The sequence below is a fragment of the Miniopterus schreibersii genome (assembly GCF_964146895.1).
Source record: "Miniopterus schreibersii genome assembly, chromosome: 3".
NCBI lineage: Eukaryota > Metazoa > Chordata > Mammalia > Chiroptera > Miniopteridae > Miniopterus > Miniopterus schreibersii.
Window position 1 is genome coordinate 67,689,871 of NC_138103.1, and position 15,958 is coordinate 67,705,828.

General features: G+C 38.4%; 3 protein-coding genes across 9 annotated transcripts in view; 2 read left to right on the top strand and 1 right to left on the bottom strand.

Annotated features, from left to right (window-relative positions):
• Positions 1-6,610, top strand: part of FAM169A (family with sequence similarity 169 member A) — a 46,538-nt gene extending 39,928 nt beyond the window's left edge. For all 6 annotated transcript variants that reach the window (XM_081133344.1, XM_081133343.1, XM_081133342.1 and 3 more), the window contains 2 exons: positions 1,237-1,440; positions 2,605-6,610. In XM_081133344.1, coding sequence (XP_080989470.1) covers positions 1,237-1,440; positions 2,605-3,153 — 753 coding nt within the window. In that variant the 3' untranslated portion in view covers positions 3,154-6,610. The remainder of the gene's footprint in view (positions 1-1,236; positions 1,441-2,604) is intronic.
• Positions 6,611-7,524: 914 nt separating this feature from the next.
• On the bottom strand, positions 7,525-14,126 carry NSA2 (NSA2 ribosome biogenesis factor). The gene is made up of 6 exons (XM_081133348.1): positions 13,389-14,126; positions 11,826-12,013; positions 11,587-11,737; positions 10,130-10,309; positions 8,374-8,566; positions 7,525-7,761 (listed from the first exon to the last, which is right to left on the bottom strand). Exons 1-6 carry the CDS (start codon positions 13,920-13,922, stop codon positions 7,694-7,696), a joined length of 1,314 nt encoding a protein of 437 aa, XP_080989474.1. The 5' UTR covers positions 13,923-14,126; the 3' UTR covers positions 7,525-7,693.
• GFM2 (GTP dependent ribosome recycling factor mitochondrial 2) overlaps positions 13,632-15,958 on the top strand; it is a 62,152-nt gene continuing 59,825 nt past the window's right edge. For both annotated transcript variants that reach the window (XM_081133340.1, XM_081133339.1), the window contains exon 1: positions 13,632-13,822. The gene's annotated coding sequence lies outside the window, so the exon portion shown is untranslated. The remainder of the gene's footprint in view (positions 13,823-15,958) is intronic.

The window sequence follows — 15,958 nt, forward strand, 5'->3', positions numbered from 1 at the left end:
CTAGAATTCTATTTTTAAAGCTTTTGCTCTGTCTTTCTCATTTTCTTTTAACATTTGTCCACCCTAGTTGGTCCTTTTATGAGTTTTATTGTAATTGCCTTCTGTGTGCAAGCTATTTTGTATACTGTCTGGCCATTAATTTTTGTAAGTCCCTGATTTCAGTTTTCCTGTGGAAAATGTTTTTAACAATTTCAAGCGTTCTATATAATTCAGCCAAATCTATTTCTGAACACTTGAGTGCATCAGTTTTCTTATTTTAAAAATGGTAATAAAATGCCCTCTAATTATTAGAATATCACTAGGAGTAGAAATATTAGACATTAAATAGAAGTCTTGTAAATTGGTAAACATTAGCATATTTTCAGAAATTGGAAGGTTTGTGTTATCAGATCACTTTTCTATATTTTAATATGATGTAAGGAGCAGGATTGTACAGAAATGGGTTTACTAAACAATGAACTGAGATTGGGGGCTCATTTATCCCTGCAAGAACCTGTGGCCAAACTCAGCTTCCCATAAGATTGCTAGTGTTCTTCCCCCCGGCAGGGTAAACCCTGACTCCCCACGGGCCCCAAAGATGCCAAGTGCTGAGCAGCTGGTGGTCTGTAAAGAGGCAGCACCGCATCTAGACTCTCTCTGGTGCCTTTTTACTGAAAAGGTTCCTGGCATGATTGTCCTGTAAGAGCAAGAAGGGGCAGGGTCTCATTACTGACTCTCGGACCCACACTGTGTGCGTAGTGCATCTGGGTCCATGAGAACGGGGAGTTTGGGATACTTACGGATTCTTCTACTGACCGAGCCTCATAGTACATCCGGGTCCTGTCCTCTCTGTCCATGAGAACGGGGAGTTTGGGGTACTTACGGATTCTTCTACTGACCCAGCCTCATAGTACATCCGGGTCCTGTCCTCTCTGTCCATGAGAACGGGGAGTTTGGGGTACTTATGGATTCTTTTCTTTTATTGACCCTGCCTCATAGTACATCCGGGTCCTGTCCTCTCTGTCCATGAGAACGGGGGGAGTTTGGGGTACTTATGGATTCTTTTCTTTTATTGACCCTGCCTCATAAGTTTCCCCTCTCCCCCAGTAAGACTGTTCTTTAACCCCTGCCCTGTAGTGTGGTAGAATTTATCTTGAGTCCTGGTGCATGACAGAGAGGAACTGAGAATAGACCCCACCTTGCCTGACAAATAACAGTCTGTAATTGTGTCCTGCCTTATTTTTCCCGATTGTGTAGGAATCTGAATTAGAGCCTATGAATGGTGAAATAATGGATGATGCTCTTAAGACCTCTCTTATAACTGAAGAGGAGGACTCCACTAGCGAAGTTTTAGATGAAGAATTAAAATTGCAGTCTTTTAATTCCAGTGAAGACTCTACAAATCTTGTTCCACTGGTGGTAGAATCTTCAAAACTCCCTGAGGCTGTTGCACAGGATAAGGTAAGAGGGAAATAACCCAGTTTTTTATAGTTACTGTATTCTAGTGTTTGTGACATGCAGGGGCAGTGTAGTATGTGTACTTTCCTCCACCTTAACATGTACAGTCCTTTAGGAAAATTAAGTTTCAGACTAGATTTGGTATTTTACAAAGATGCAATCAGTAACATTTCATAAATTCAAATCTTTGTAACTATTTATTCTTATCTGATTTATGGTAACAAAATGAGTTTTACTTTGTAAAGGGAAAAGCTTAGAAAAATGGATAAAATTTTTTTTTTTACCAAATATTTGAATACCTGTTGCTTACAGAGTCATTTTAATTTGTTTTAATTAGGGAGACAGATTAGATTAGTGGGAAAAACTTGATGGACTATTTTTAAAGAAATTTAATTTTTTATTTTGAACATTTTAATTTAAGGGTAAAAAACTATTGTGTAGCATTATTTTATTAGCATCTCACATAAGTAAATGAATAAAATTTGCATTGCCCTTACCTGTCATCTAACAAAATGAGTTTTGGCGCATGACAGAGAAGGACTGAGAACTTAGTGGGGTGGCAAGTGTCAACTCCCGAGGGACTCTTGGTTCTGCCTCCAGTAATAGCAAGAACGTAAAAACTTTTGAGTTGGGTCATGGCTTTGAAGAATCTTGATACGAAGTTTAAAATATCTTTTTAAAATATCTTAAGTACTTTTTGAGGTAAAATTACTCTCTTTATTATATCTTTAAAGCAAGAACGTAATGTATCCAAATGATCAGAAAGACTATTTTGAAGAAATTGAGTTGTATTCAGAATATGTACACATGATTAACTATAGTAATGAATACCGAATTTTTTTGTTTTTTAATATGTCTTTATTTCAGAGAGAGGAAGTGGGGGGAGATAGAGAGATAGAAACATCAATGACGAGAGTCACTGATTGGCTGCCTCCTGCACGCCCCCTACTGGGGACCAAGCCCATAACCCGGGCATGTGCCCGACTGGGAATCGAACAGGGATCTCCAGGATCATAGGTCAATATTGGCTCAACCGCTGAGCCACGCTGGCCAGGCAGTACTGAATTCCTTAAAAGGCAGTTTAGTGTCATTGCATATTTGTTTCTGAGAATGATTTACATAAGGCCTATATTTCAAAAGTTGGCTCACCAGGTTTTTTATTTTTAGACCTCACATGTAACTGACTCAGAAATGTTGCTAGACGAAGGCCCATCTGATGAAAAAGGGCATGCAGAAGAGAAACCAGCGCTAGTTCCAAGAAAGAAGGCACATTTTGGGAGTTCAGACAACGTTGCTATTATCCCAAATGAAGAACGATCTGACAGTGGTTTTCCAAACTCTGTGATAGCTGAATTTTCTGAGGAATCGATCTCTGAAAATTTATCGCCCAACACTACTTCTTCACTGGAAGACCAGGGCGAAGAGGGTGTGTCCGAGCCCCAGGAAACATCTACGGCTCCTCCTCAGAGTTCTTTGATAGAGGTTGAACTTGAAGATGTACCATTTTCGCAGAATGCAGGACAGAAGAACCAGTCAGAGGAACAGTCTGAAGCTTCTTCTGAGCAACTGGATCAGTTTACACAATCAACAGAAAAAACTGTGGATAGCAGCTCAGAGGAAATAGAAGTGGAAGTGCCTGTTGTAGACAGGCGGAATTTAAGGAGAAAGGCCAAGGGGTATAAAGGACCCGCTAAGAAGAAAGCCAAGCTGACCTGAATGAAGGAGAAATGCGGATGATAATTCCTCCTTTGTAACATAATTGTTTTTAAAATATGGTAATAAATAGCACGGGGCACAGGACAAAATTCCAAAATTTCACTTTGAGCTTATTTATGATAGTTTTTCCCTCCCCCTTAGGACCTAGGATTCATCATTGTTTTTAATTTTTCAGGCTATTTTGTGTAAATACAGTTTTTTAATTTTTATTAGCCATGTTTCAATTTTGGGAAACCAGGTCATACTATATTTTCTTTAGTTGTTGGGACCATCTGACCATTAATTATTTAGGAAATATAAATTAGAAAACTGAAAGTAGTAGGCTTTCCATTACTTGTGAGGATCATAGAAATGTTTACACTAAGGGTTTTGAATAGTGAACTTGGTGATTGGTCTAGAGGTTTTAGTTTAAATATCAAACCAAATCACCATTTTTAAAAATGTAGGCATGCCTAACCAAAAATGTCAGTAAATTAGAATAATTTCAGCTAAATGAGAGCACAAATATAGAAATTTATGGTCAGAGGTTTATGAGGGTGGTACTTTGGCCTCTCAGCCCGTTGTTGTATAGATACAGTTTCTTCATTTGACTTTAATGTCTGAATAGGTACAAACTTTCCAACTCACTCTTTATAACATCTGATATTAACAGTACTGCTAGGGATTTAACTCTGGCATGTAGGTACTAATATAATTATTTAAAATTGCTTTTGAAGTTGGGGACTAGACTTTTGTCTTCACCTAGTTAACATGTATACATCAGAAGAGGACCCTTCCTAAGACTCCTCCTTAATCCTGCCACTGCTTTATTCTAGAATCTTTATACTCCTCTCAGCTTTCATCCACTTCGCTAACTCACGGAGTGATTCCTGTCAAAAGATCTGCCTGCCTGCCTGCCAGCTTATGCCCTTGGCATCATTTTTGGGTAGGTATGAAACTGTGCCCCGCAATCGTAGACCTAGATGGCAGCAATAAAGCTGCCCTAGGAGCTGTGGTCACCACAGCTTAAGTCAAATTGGAGGCTTTGATCATCCCTTGGGTCTTGCTTACTCTTGGTTTGTTCTGTGCGGATAGGTTACGAGTCAGCCTGCTCATTGTGTTGCCATAGCAAAGGCCTTCGCCTAAGAAAACTTAAAAAAATAATAACAAATCCCTCAATTGTTAATTTTTGTAGAGTAATTTATTTAGAAATGAACAAAATGGTAATATTTAGGATCCAAAGAGAATCTCGAAACAATAATGCTCTTTGGAAGTATTATGTATACTCAGATCTGTACTTAAGTTGAAGAATGCTTTGAAAAGACCACTTAGATTGTTTTCAAAACAAGCTTGGTCCTTAATGAATAAATATGTTATGACTTTTTGTCATTATTTGAAGTGCTAAGGATTGATGTTGATTTTTTTAGTCCAGTCAGGTGATGTCATTACATTTTATTTTGGGATGTTGGTATTTTAGAAAGATCTAAGCTAAAATCTTTAAGCAGGCGAAATAGCAAACCCTCCTATTCATTGTAAAATTTTGAGTACTTGTATCTCCAAATTTTCTTTAATTATTGGTGGGGTAAACCAGATTTCACGTTAAATGAAAATTACAGCACTTTGGCTGTTTGTTTTCTCAAAAAATGCTAAATAAGTGAAAGAAAAAGTGTAAGTAGTAATAGTTAGCGAATGTTTATGTTGTTATACATTTTATGAAAAACTTTTGTTAAAACCACAAATAGGGAAATACAAGATTAAGATTTAGTAAGTTCTTATTCTTAACCTTTCCATTTAAAATTCTTATAATAGATAAAAATACAATATTATTTTACTTTTTTACTTGGATTACTCATTGTTCTCTTTAAAATAGTTCTTTAAAAAGGTGTAATTTAAGAAGACTGAGTTCACTCTTGCTGTGTGAGTATGGTTGCTGAGTTTACAAACAAATGTTTAGTTATTCGTATGTGGTCGTTAGCAACAGTGTAAACGTGTTCAACTTGTTCGGTTTATTCTTAAACAAGATGCGCGTTTTAGGCCATTTCAAAACATTTTGTTCAGCGCACAAGACTTTGTTGCATATTATCTGACAGAAAATGTTATTTTGGCATTTATAGATGGTAGAGAAAAAGCTGAGTCACGTGGAAAAACCTAATGTTCATGTTCCGTAGCATGTTCTTTCAGTAAATGACTTCTATACTCAGTGAGCATAGAATTTATAACAAAATATATCCTCAACAAGGAGACTGAATGAAACTTCATCAGATACTTGTGTTTGCAAGTCATTAGTAAAACTTTCAGAAAGAGAAGACAGAAATCCGACTTCAACCGGCTGGTCTAGTTGGGTGTCCAGGCACATCCTCCAGTCCTTTGTGAATTGTTTTCTGTTCAGAAGTCTTATTTGTGGAGAAGGGAGTTAACTTCTTTGTGTAAATACGTATATATTTCCTTGTGTAATGTAAAGCAGTTACTAGCACAATTTTAGTTCTACTTTTAAGTTTGTTCAGTTGCTAGACATCACAGAAATAAGTATATTTAAGAATTATAAAGGTCCTTACAACTTTTAAAGGTGAGAGGGTCTATTATTATGTTTTTTATAGACTCTAATAGCATGACAATGTCAGTCATCCACTTAAATTGTGTCTATATTTGTGGTGTTTCCATTGAGTAGAGAATTCTCACAGGAAGGTAACAGCTACTAGTGATTGATGGTCCACTTTTTGCTGACCACCAGAACACTACACTACCTAAAATGGTTTCAGTGACTTTAGAAAAATAGCTGGGAGGTTTAGGATTGCATCAAATTGAGTTTACCTAGTATCTAATATCTATTATGTTCTGTTTTACCCTTAGGGATTACCTTCTAAAATTTGGTCACACCAGCAAACAAACAAATTCTTAAGGTGTAAATAAAGAATTTATACTAACATTACTCATTTGTGTAATAGTATTTTACAAATATATTTCTGCCTTGTATGTCCGCTAACATCAATACTGTTTAAGATGTTACCCAGTATTTCGTGGGTGTGATTAGTTATGCTTCTATTTGCATATTTAATATCAAGCTTTCTTTGTATAAGATATTTAAGTTGCTTATTTTTGGTTCTAAAAAATAAGCAGACCTCAGTTCTGTAGTAGTATCAAGTGCTTACTTTAGCCAGTGTTTTGCTTTCACCTTCCAAAACCTAAGTCATTCATACATTCCCCTTTTCTGTTTGTGGCAAAATCATGTTAAAATCTAATTGTAAGAAAGGTTCAGCTTCTGTCATCCCAAAGTAATTGTATTATATTGGGTAGTCATTCCCAGGAATAGCCTAGCCTTTCTTTTCCTAAGTGTCTGTATTCTAAAACTTCTGTTTATAGAACTTAGAAGCTATTACATTACTCAGAATAGCAAGTCTTACGAAGTACTCGTTTGTTTTCTTGATAGTTTTTTTTTTTAAGTTTAAAGTAGTAATTAAACCTATATTTTGTGATTGTTTCTTGGTCTGTGTTTTGAAATTTTTTTACCTTTTCCCTAATTTCACTGATGATGTGTTTAGATACTGAATTTGTTTAAACATTAAATGATTTTGTTAAAGGCACAATTAATCATACTGGTTGTACCTTCAAATCAGACTTTAAAAAATAAACAATTATCGATTAATATAATATGAACCACCCTAAAGCTCAAAGCCACAAACATATAATTCATATCACAAAAGTGCTTTGACTTAGTCACAACCCTAAAAAACATGATCTTTTTTCTCTTATGTGACTACAAATATATGTCTTTAAGGGCATCAGTGCAATCATTTTTTCTGGAATTATTTAAACAAATTTTTCCTATTTTACAGATATAGACTACCCTGAATTCACAATATAGAAAATGCTAAAAGTATAAACATTTTGGTGTGTTTTTTCATGGTTTAAGTAGAAAACAGTTCCAAGTAGGTCTTACTATATAATGAGAGAAAAAAATGTTTAAAATACTAACTACTGACTTACTGTCTGAAGAAGTTAAGGATTACAGGTGAAAAGATTTACCTAAATAAGTTCTTCTGAATTTGATTTAGTGTAATGTACCTTTTCTCATATACCTTGAATGTGAATACTGGATAAACTTAACAAACGTTACCAAGTGTGTTATGCTGCATCTCTTTAGGATAAATGATGCATGATGGGGTGAGGTTTTAGATGACAGTTTTGTAGCCTAGGCCCCACGTTTATCCCCATCTTAGGATAAAAGGTGTGTTTTCAACTCCACTGGCTTTTTCAGAATGCAGATCTGCATTGCTGAGTACCTCCTTCTTAATACAGATACTGATGGAGCAGGATATTGCTATAACTGCTTTTTTTTAATCATTCAGTTTCATGAACATCTAAATGATAAACACACCCCAAAATAAAGACCAATTTGTAAAACTGGGCCATTTTAATATTCTTTACAACAGAATAAATAGTTCTCTTGGTGACTGCAGACATGTAAGCTGTGAGAGAGTACTCAGAAACATCGCAGTAAGAGTCTTCCTGATTGGCGCATAGTCTGCAATAATTATAAGGAGTTGCTTGTATGAAACTGCTGTCACACCAGTAAGACTGCATTTATGCATCCATCATTTTCAGGATTGTTGGTAACCTGGGCATATTTTCCTAAGGAAACAAAATGGAGAAAAAGAGGGATGTTAGCTAATAAAAATTAATTTTAAAGAATATAACCTTTGCCCCAATATTTCTAATTTACCACTTTTAAGAGTTATAGAACATACTCTTCTCTTTCAAAGAACATTAAAGTTTAGAAATACCTGGGCACTAAAAGCAGAAAAATAAGAAAATGAGGAGAAAAGAATTTATACTTATTACATGACACATTATAGTTTTTAGTTATTACTGAAATAATGTGGCTGTTTGATGTATGCCTCCTTTCCCCCACTCATGGTTAATTTATTGTATTTTCTTCCAATATTTTTTAGATATAATCATATCTTTGCACCTGCTTCCCTTGTAATTAATGCCTTTTTAAGTATAGCATCAAAATCCTAGCAATGTAGTTCTTATATAACTGAAACCAATGTGCTACATTGAAAATAATTATATTCATAACTACTTTTCCTGCAAAAAAGTACTCTTCCTAAAGATTTAAATCTGATTTACATCAAGTTTGAACTTATCTAGCTTTTCTGTGTTAAAATTTGCTATGTACTTTATGTTAACTTAAAACTTGGATTAAAAGAGCAGCATCCCCATACTAAAAAATTTACTTACCCCAAATAACCTTGCCTCCTTGTGTCACAAGGCCCAACTCGCTCACGTTCACTTCGATGACAGTACCTTTGGTAATGACACCCAAAGTTGTATAAAGTGGGGATGAGGGGTTCTTCTTTACACCAAGTATTGGCAGGCAAAAGGTGGCTTTCAGTTCAGGATGTGTTACATGGGCCTTCTTGAAACGTAAGCCCTAGTAAGTCAAACACAAGAATGTTTGAGTCCAAAATGTTAACAATGAGTAGTGGTCTTTTTTGCTTTATCTTTTCCAAGTCTCAAAAACAAAACAAGTCTAAATGTAAAATCTTAAGGCATCAAATAAAAATCCAATTCTACAGACTAAAAACCTGAGTTACAGGATAAATACAATTCCCCCTATTTTTTTTAAAAAACAATAAAACAAAGATTAGCAGGTTAAATGACTTGTTCTAAGTTAAATGGTGTGTGGATGGAATCAAACTTAAGCAGCCTGATTCTAAGGCTTTATATACCTCAGCTAACTTCCATGATGAAAGTTGTTAGCTTTCTTTGCACTGATAGTAACACTGGTCAAGGACTGGAAGAGACCACAGTCACCCAGTCACCTAGATATGGTCTTCAGGAGTGTAGCGTGTTGAAAAGCCACCACACTTTGTAGTCTCTTACATACAGTCTCTTACTACTTTGTAGTCTCTTACATGTAGTCTCTGAGACAATTACCTAGATGGAGGTAGGTGGCAAACGACACTAAATCAGGTTCTTAGTAAAGGACTCATTAATCAAGCTGGTAAGAAACTTAGACCATTCAGAATGCCATCTGACTAATTCACAATAAGATCTATCTCTGTCAAGCTACTGAAAGCCTAGAGCAGCCTGACTGGTATATTCTCTCCCTGTAGAACCGATAAGGTTACCAAAATGTACTTAAAAGATTCTGCACATGAAATCAAAATAAGGGGAGTCCATGATGTAATCTAGAGATCGGTGGGTGTTTTCTGTAAATGACCTAAATGAACATTTTAGGCTTTGCAGGCCATATACTCTCTATTGAAACTACTCAAACTCTGCAGGAAAAAATAGCCATGGGAAATATGTAAATAAACAGGCATGGCTGTGTTCCAACAGATCTTTATTTACAGAAACAGGCCGTTTGACATTTTAATCCATTAAAAATTATTCAGGTTCAGAGCTACAGTAACACTGCCAACTTTCCCGATTCCGTTCCTCTAAGCAGGCTGGATATCCAGTTGGGAGAATAATTTAGTCTGTTCAAAGGATTTTGTAAAAATGTATCTTCAATTATATCGGGGGGCGGGGGGGTTGGCCATTACTGCTATCATCAGAAAGAAAATTTAATTTTTGCAGTGATTGCATACTGAATGTTTTCAAAAGCATTAAGCTACTCCTCTTACTAAACCAGAATTGACTTGAAAAAAATCCTACTCAAGTTTTCTAACTGTTCTCAGACAAGAGTCAGGCATATAGTAGGTCACTTACTGAACGAGTAAAATTACTTCATGTGGAAAATGATTCTACAAACAATGTGATGAAAATCTTTTTCATATCAAATCTCTTTTGAAGCCGAAGACAAGATTTTTTTATGGTAGTGAAAAAGTCCTAAGCAATCCTTTTTCACTAACTTAAAATAACAAAAATAGCCTTAAAATGTCTTTCAACTTGTTTTTTGTATCAGTTTATGAATTTCAGGAAATTGTACTTTACCCAGGTTAACACAGGAACTAATATTTAAGCCACTGCACTCTTGCCAGGGACTTACCATTGGCCTAATGAATCTTTCATATTTAGGTGGTTTTCTAGTAAAGCCATCTCCAACAAAGCAGACTTTAGTAACCATCCTCTTCCATGCCTTTTTCTTTCTCTTTCCTGTTCGAATAACTTTTAATACCTCTGTTTCTCCCTGGGCACGAACTTTGGGTAGAGGGACTTCCCATTTTCCCTAAAAATAGAGAACAGTTAAAATTTACATTGTTAGTAAAAGACAACGAGAATAAGAAGTCAAGTATGTTCTAGTTGTACAGAGCAGTAATGCAAATTTTTCCTTAACCGACAAGATTTTGGCTCCAATGTTTTCTAGAGGTCTGCATTGTCTCCTCACAAATCCCCAAATAATTGGAACCGGTTTACATATCATAGGTACATTAAATGAAATGGTTTGCTTAAGGTAAAAATCTTAAAACCTTGTTAGGGACGAAAAATACCACCTGTAATAAGGCAGTGACTTCTCTAGGCATTTTATGTGCGGACTACTAAGTTAAAAGTGTAAAACTGGAAGACTGTCTCCACCTTTTGACATATCTTTGTATTTCTACCTCAAATGGATTTTTAGATTGCATTACTTGTAAGACAAAGTCATCACCAGATATTTTGTACTTCCCTAGAATGCAAATTCTATGAAAAAACTAAAATAGTAAGGCAGGAGAAATAATTCTGGATTTATTAGTAACACACAGGATCTAGAGGCTACTCTACCATCTCATAGATACGTGACCCTGCAGACTGATTTACAACCTCCTGGACTCCACAGTCTTTTCATTTCTAAAATAAGGAGGGGTTAACTAGATAATGTCTGAAGTTTCTTTTGGTGCTAAAGTTCTACTATTCTAATTTTGCATAATTACACACCAAAAAACAAGCAGTAACATTTAAAAAAAAACAAATTTGGGGACTGTAAGTTCTTTAAATATTAAGTTACCACATATTCTGTTGCTACCTGGATTTGTCTATCCTCAGGTGTGTAAAAATAGTATGTCCTTTTCTGTTTTTTAACAGAATTTAACACTAAGCACAATATTTTTTAAAACTTGAATTTTTACTTATGTTCAACCACTTGGGGATGTTTTTCACTATCCAGTTTAACTAGTTTTGACATACTGCAGGGCAGCACGAACAAAGCAGTTGTAGCCTTCTCTGCAACAGCACAGCATTAGTTAAGTACAGGAAGCTACTAAAATACTAAATTTGAGATTCAAAAACTAAAGATGGGGTTTTTAAATAAATTTTCAAGAAAAGTTAAATACTAAAATGTGCTGGCTGACGAGAAAGCAATTTTACTTAAACATTTTACACAAAATAAAATTACAGAGTCCTCAACATCTAAATGGAACTAGTTGGACTTCAGGTTTCCAATTAAACTGAGCAAACAAAGAATGTCACATTTGAATTTAAATAATTCTCCTGAACAAAAAAGGAAAGAAATATGTTTTTATTGCTTACCGCTTTCTCTTTTCGTTTTTGTTTAATCATATTGGAAAGTACTTTAGCTCGGGACTGTCCCTCTCTGTCCAGTAGATACGCAGGCACTGCTCCCTGTGGAGTCTTCTCATCATTCTTCTGTTTAGTGTTTCTCTTCTCGTGCATCTTGATACTACCAAGAAGGAAAAAGATTCAGGATTATCATTTTTAATAACTATTACTCAAAAGACATTAACTTGCTACAACAGATGACCACTTACGTCTTTTTCATTTGTATTTTCTCAGCATGGCGCTGTTTATGGTAGAGCTTAGCCTTCAGACCAATCATCTTTTTTGCCTTCTTTGAACGTTCATGAGCCTCTCGACCTTCCTTCTTTCTCTTTTTCTCATGGTAATCCAAACGGTATCCATAGCGCTTACGGTGTAACTCAATATACTCGTTTTGTGGCTATAACAATGCAAGAAATGTTAACTTTAATTTCTTTTGAGCAACATATGAAAGAAGACCCTAGATCACCCAAATGTTCTCTTCCTTAAACAACTCTTGCAGCATTAAGCCTATTCACATGATGTACATTAAACACATTTTGGTTCTGGATCATGAGGCATCAGGATTTACATCTAATAATCTCAGTGAAAGTTACTGTTTACTGAAGGGAACGATCCAAAGTCCACTGAACCACAAAAGGGATGATCAGATTCAGGATCTCATACAGTTTTCAGCTTTGACAAACTATACAGTTGTATAAGCACCAAAATCAAGATAGAGACTATTTCCAACCCCTGGAAAGTCGCTTTGCGCCATTTTGAGGTCAACCCTCTTTTGCCACCTCCAATCTTATTTCTATTGCTCTAGTTTTGCCTTTCCCAGAATGAAATGTAAATGGAATCTACCGCACGTCACCTTTTGCATCCAGGTTCTTTCACTTGGCATAAGGCTTTTGAGACTCCCCACATTGTTGCATGTATTAGGACTTCATTCCTTTTCTTTACTGCCAAGTAGTATTCCATTGTATGGGTAGACCACCTTTTGTTTATCGACAGACCAGTGATGGGTTTTTGTCCCCCTCCCCCCCCCCCGTTTTTACCGAATAAACGTGTCCACATAACTCTTTGGACATACGCAAACTGTTTACCGAAGTGGCTGTACTATTTTGCATTTCACCAGCAGTGTACAAGATCCCCCTTTGCTTTTTAAGTGCCTTTCTTATTTTATATGCCAATTTTGTTGAAACACGGCAGCCCCAGTCCATTTGTGTTTAAGACTGCAAAAATGATAGCCAATTCCACAGAGAATAACGCTAAGGAACAAGGTGCTACGTATCAGGTGTGGTTTCCACTGCTGCCCCATAAGCTTGGCGGCCACCGCGTGCAGGGTGCGTGGAATGCCATGTTGCAGACAGACGGGTTAGAGATGAAGCAGACGGGACCCAGCGGTCAGATCTGGGCTGTGAGCCCGACCAGCAACTCATCAGCTGTCGGCCAGCGCCACCGCAGGCCCTCAGCTCCCCAGCCGTAAAGCGAGGTGGCGGGGTAACGCCTGCCGCGGGGGGCCACGCGACCTGCGGAGCCAGGACTTTCACAGCCTGAGGCCTGCCTTGCTCTAGAGCTTGCGCTCTGGCAAATACCCCACTCTGTCCCCAAGGTGAAGTTCTTTGCGCTCTCCATTCCACGCAGCCGACCGCTCGCAGTTTACCTCTTTGCCTCCAGCAACGCCTCACTTCCGCCTACCCCGCCTCACCCCCTGCCCCAGCGCCCCGGGGACCCCAGGCCCCCCCGACTCCGACGCCCTGTGCAGCTAGCGCCCCAGGCAACCTCCTCACCATGGTTGCGGCCGCCGGCCCGCCGGGCGCAGTCCCGCGGGCGCGAAGAAGCTCTCGATCCTCGGATCTCAGAAACCCGAGGACCAACTCTTGGCAACTCGCGACAGGAAAGGGACGCTTTTGAAACGCCCGACTCCAGCGAGAGCGCGGCTCACCCGTTCCGAGTTTCTGTTCTCCGCTCTCAGCGAGAAGGGCGGAAGTTGCTGGCCGGAGGCCTTTGAGGGGTGCGCCGCCGGAAGTGTCGCGGCTCGGCGTGCGGCGGCCAGGGGGCGGGAAGGAGAGGATGTAGGTTCGGGTTTTGTTGGCACCGGGGCGCTCGCCGAGGTGGGCGGGCGCTGCGACCTGAGGTCTCTGCCGACTTTGGCGCCCCCGGGTCCCCGCTCTCAGCTCCCTGGAGGGAAAAAGCCGGTCTCTGGGATGCGACTGAGTGCCTGGTGGGTACCGAACCGCGCCGGGCGACTCCCACGTGCCTAAGACCCTGCCCCTCCTTGGGCACCGCTGACCTTCAGGATGCGACAGTCCCTCCCACGCCATCAGGTGTTGAACAGCCTTGAGCGCGCACCCAAGTGCTCTCCGAGGCCTTACCGAAGCGCTCCATTGTCGCAGCCGCAGGAGACCGTGTGGCCGGAGCGCACTGGCCCGCGGGGAAGGAGAAAGCCCCGAGGGCCGGGAAGGACCGTAGGTCCGGGAGGGTTAGAGGCCTGGAGCTCGGCCTGCGCCGGACGTCCCGCCTCGTGCGGAGCTCGCGGTGGTGGGGGTACCTGGTCAATTATTGGTCTGAGTGTAAATTGCAAGTGTTGTAAAGCACAGAGAGGTAGTAGTAAAACTTTCCAGGAAATCGGGGCAGGCGTCCTAGCTGGGGCTTGAGGACTGAATAGAAATGGCCCAGGTGGGGCTTTGGGCGCCCTAGGGCTTTCGGGCAGGGCTCCCCCGCGGCGCGAAGGCCCGAGCGCGGGGTGCGGGGCGGTTTGCCTGGAGCCCCGGGCGTGCGGCGGGGGGAGCGCGGAGCTGCGGAGGCAGTTAAGCGTGGATTCGTCAAGTTCAGGAGCTGACCTGAGGACGCGACAAGATGTTTACTGGAAGGATACGCGTGAAGAGCGGGCTAAAGCAGCGTTTCCCACGCTAGTGATTTGAGTACGACCTTTCAAGACCGGTCATAGTTGAATGTCACCTGTGCTGTTGTTTACTTAATGTTTTCCATACATTAATTCAGTTTTATGTAAATTAGTTTAACTTCATTTTAAACAACACTATAAAGTCACAGGCTTTGTTGGCACTTTTTCCCTTAATATTTATTTAGTAAACTTTTTTGTTGTTGTTGTCTATAACCTAAAATAATCATGGGCATTCTCTTTGGGAAACATGGAGTTGGAATAAGTATTTCATAATTTTTGGTCTATAGGAACCCTTCACACTCTTCAGTATGATTCAGAACTCCAGAGAGGTCTGTTTATGTGGGTTATAATTGATATTCAAATGTTAGAGATTAAAACAAAACCTTAAAGTATTTTAGTCATTCATTAAAATGTAATACATCAATTAAATGTTAATGTAAGTAATGCAGTTTTATGAGAAATGCCCACTTTCCAAAACTAAAATACTAGTTTGAAGAGTGTTTTACATTGCTTTACAATTTTGTAGGTCTCTTTAATGTCTGGTTTAGTAGGAAACACCTGGCATCTCATACCTGCTTCTGTATTTATGTTACTATATATCTTTTTTTTTTTTTTTGGTTGAAGTGTAAGAAGAAAATTCACCCTCATACATACATGTATATGTGGTTGGAAAAGGAAAGATTATTTTAATTATCTTTTCAGAAAATTGTGGACCATCTTAGACGCAGTACCAGGCTTTGACAAGCAGTAGTTTCTTAAAGATTAGTTGCAATGTGGAATCAAAGCGTATCAGGAACTTTTTCTATTCTGTTCTGTTAGAATCCATTGTTCTATTTTAGAATAGATTTAACAGGCACGGTTTTGCAAACATCCTAAACTTTGGTGTTAGAAATGAAAAAGAGGGAATGGATTGAAGATAAATTTAGGACATAAAAGGATTTGGTGACTTCCTGAACATGGATAGTGAATGTTTCTGTCTTAAGATACGGAAAAAAGCAAATTTAAGATGAATAATGATAAGTTTTGACATGGGCACAATGGTTTAACCTTATGTGTTTTTGTCTCCCCATCCAATCAAATGCTTCCATGCGTTTCTCATAGCTATGATAGTGTACTTGAAACATAATGAATATGTAGCAAACATTTTAAAACTAAAGATGCTTAGTTTCTGTAGTCATAGAAGAGGACTTGATTTTGTATATTTTTTTATATGACTTTATTTTTACATATTTATGGTAGAAAAATCAGAATATACAGGTAAACCAAATGAGAAATTACTAACATGTAGATGCTTACCTTTCTATACTTAATTCTATATACGTTTACACAAAAATTTTGGTTGGTATGATATATTTTTATAAAGTCAATAAATCTTTTTCTGTACTATCTTCATATCTTTCTTGAAGAATGAAAAGCATGTTGGAAAAAAACAAGGGATATTTTGAGCTTGGAACC

Bases quoted from the DNA above. Each gene is read 5' to 3' on its own strand.
- NSA2 (XM_081133348.1), bottom strand. From the start codon at position 13,922: ATGGCGTGGGAGGGACTGTCGCATCCTGAAGGTCAGCGGTGCCCAAGG. The intron at 12,014-13,388 runs GTGAGGAGGTTG...GCATTGTTATAG, and splicing joins GGCCGGCGGCCGCAACCATG to CCACAAAACGAGTATATTGA. The intron at 7,762-8,373 runs GTAAGTAAATTT...TTGTTTCCTTAG, and splicing joins AGGAGGCAAGGTTATTTGGG to GAAAATATGCCCAGGTTACC.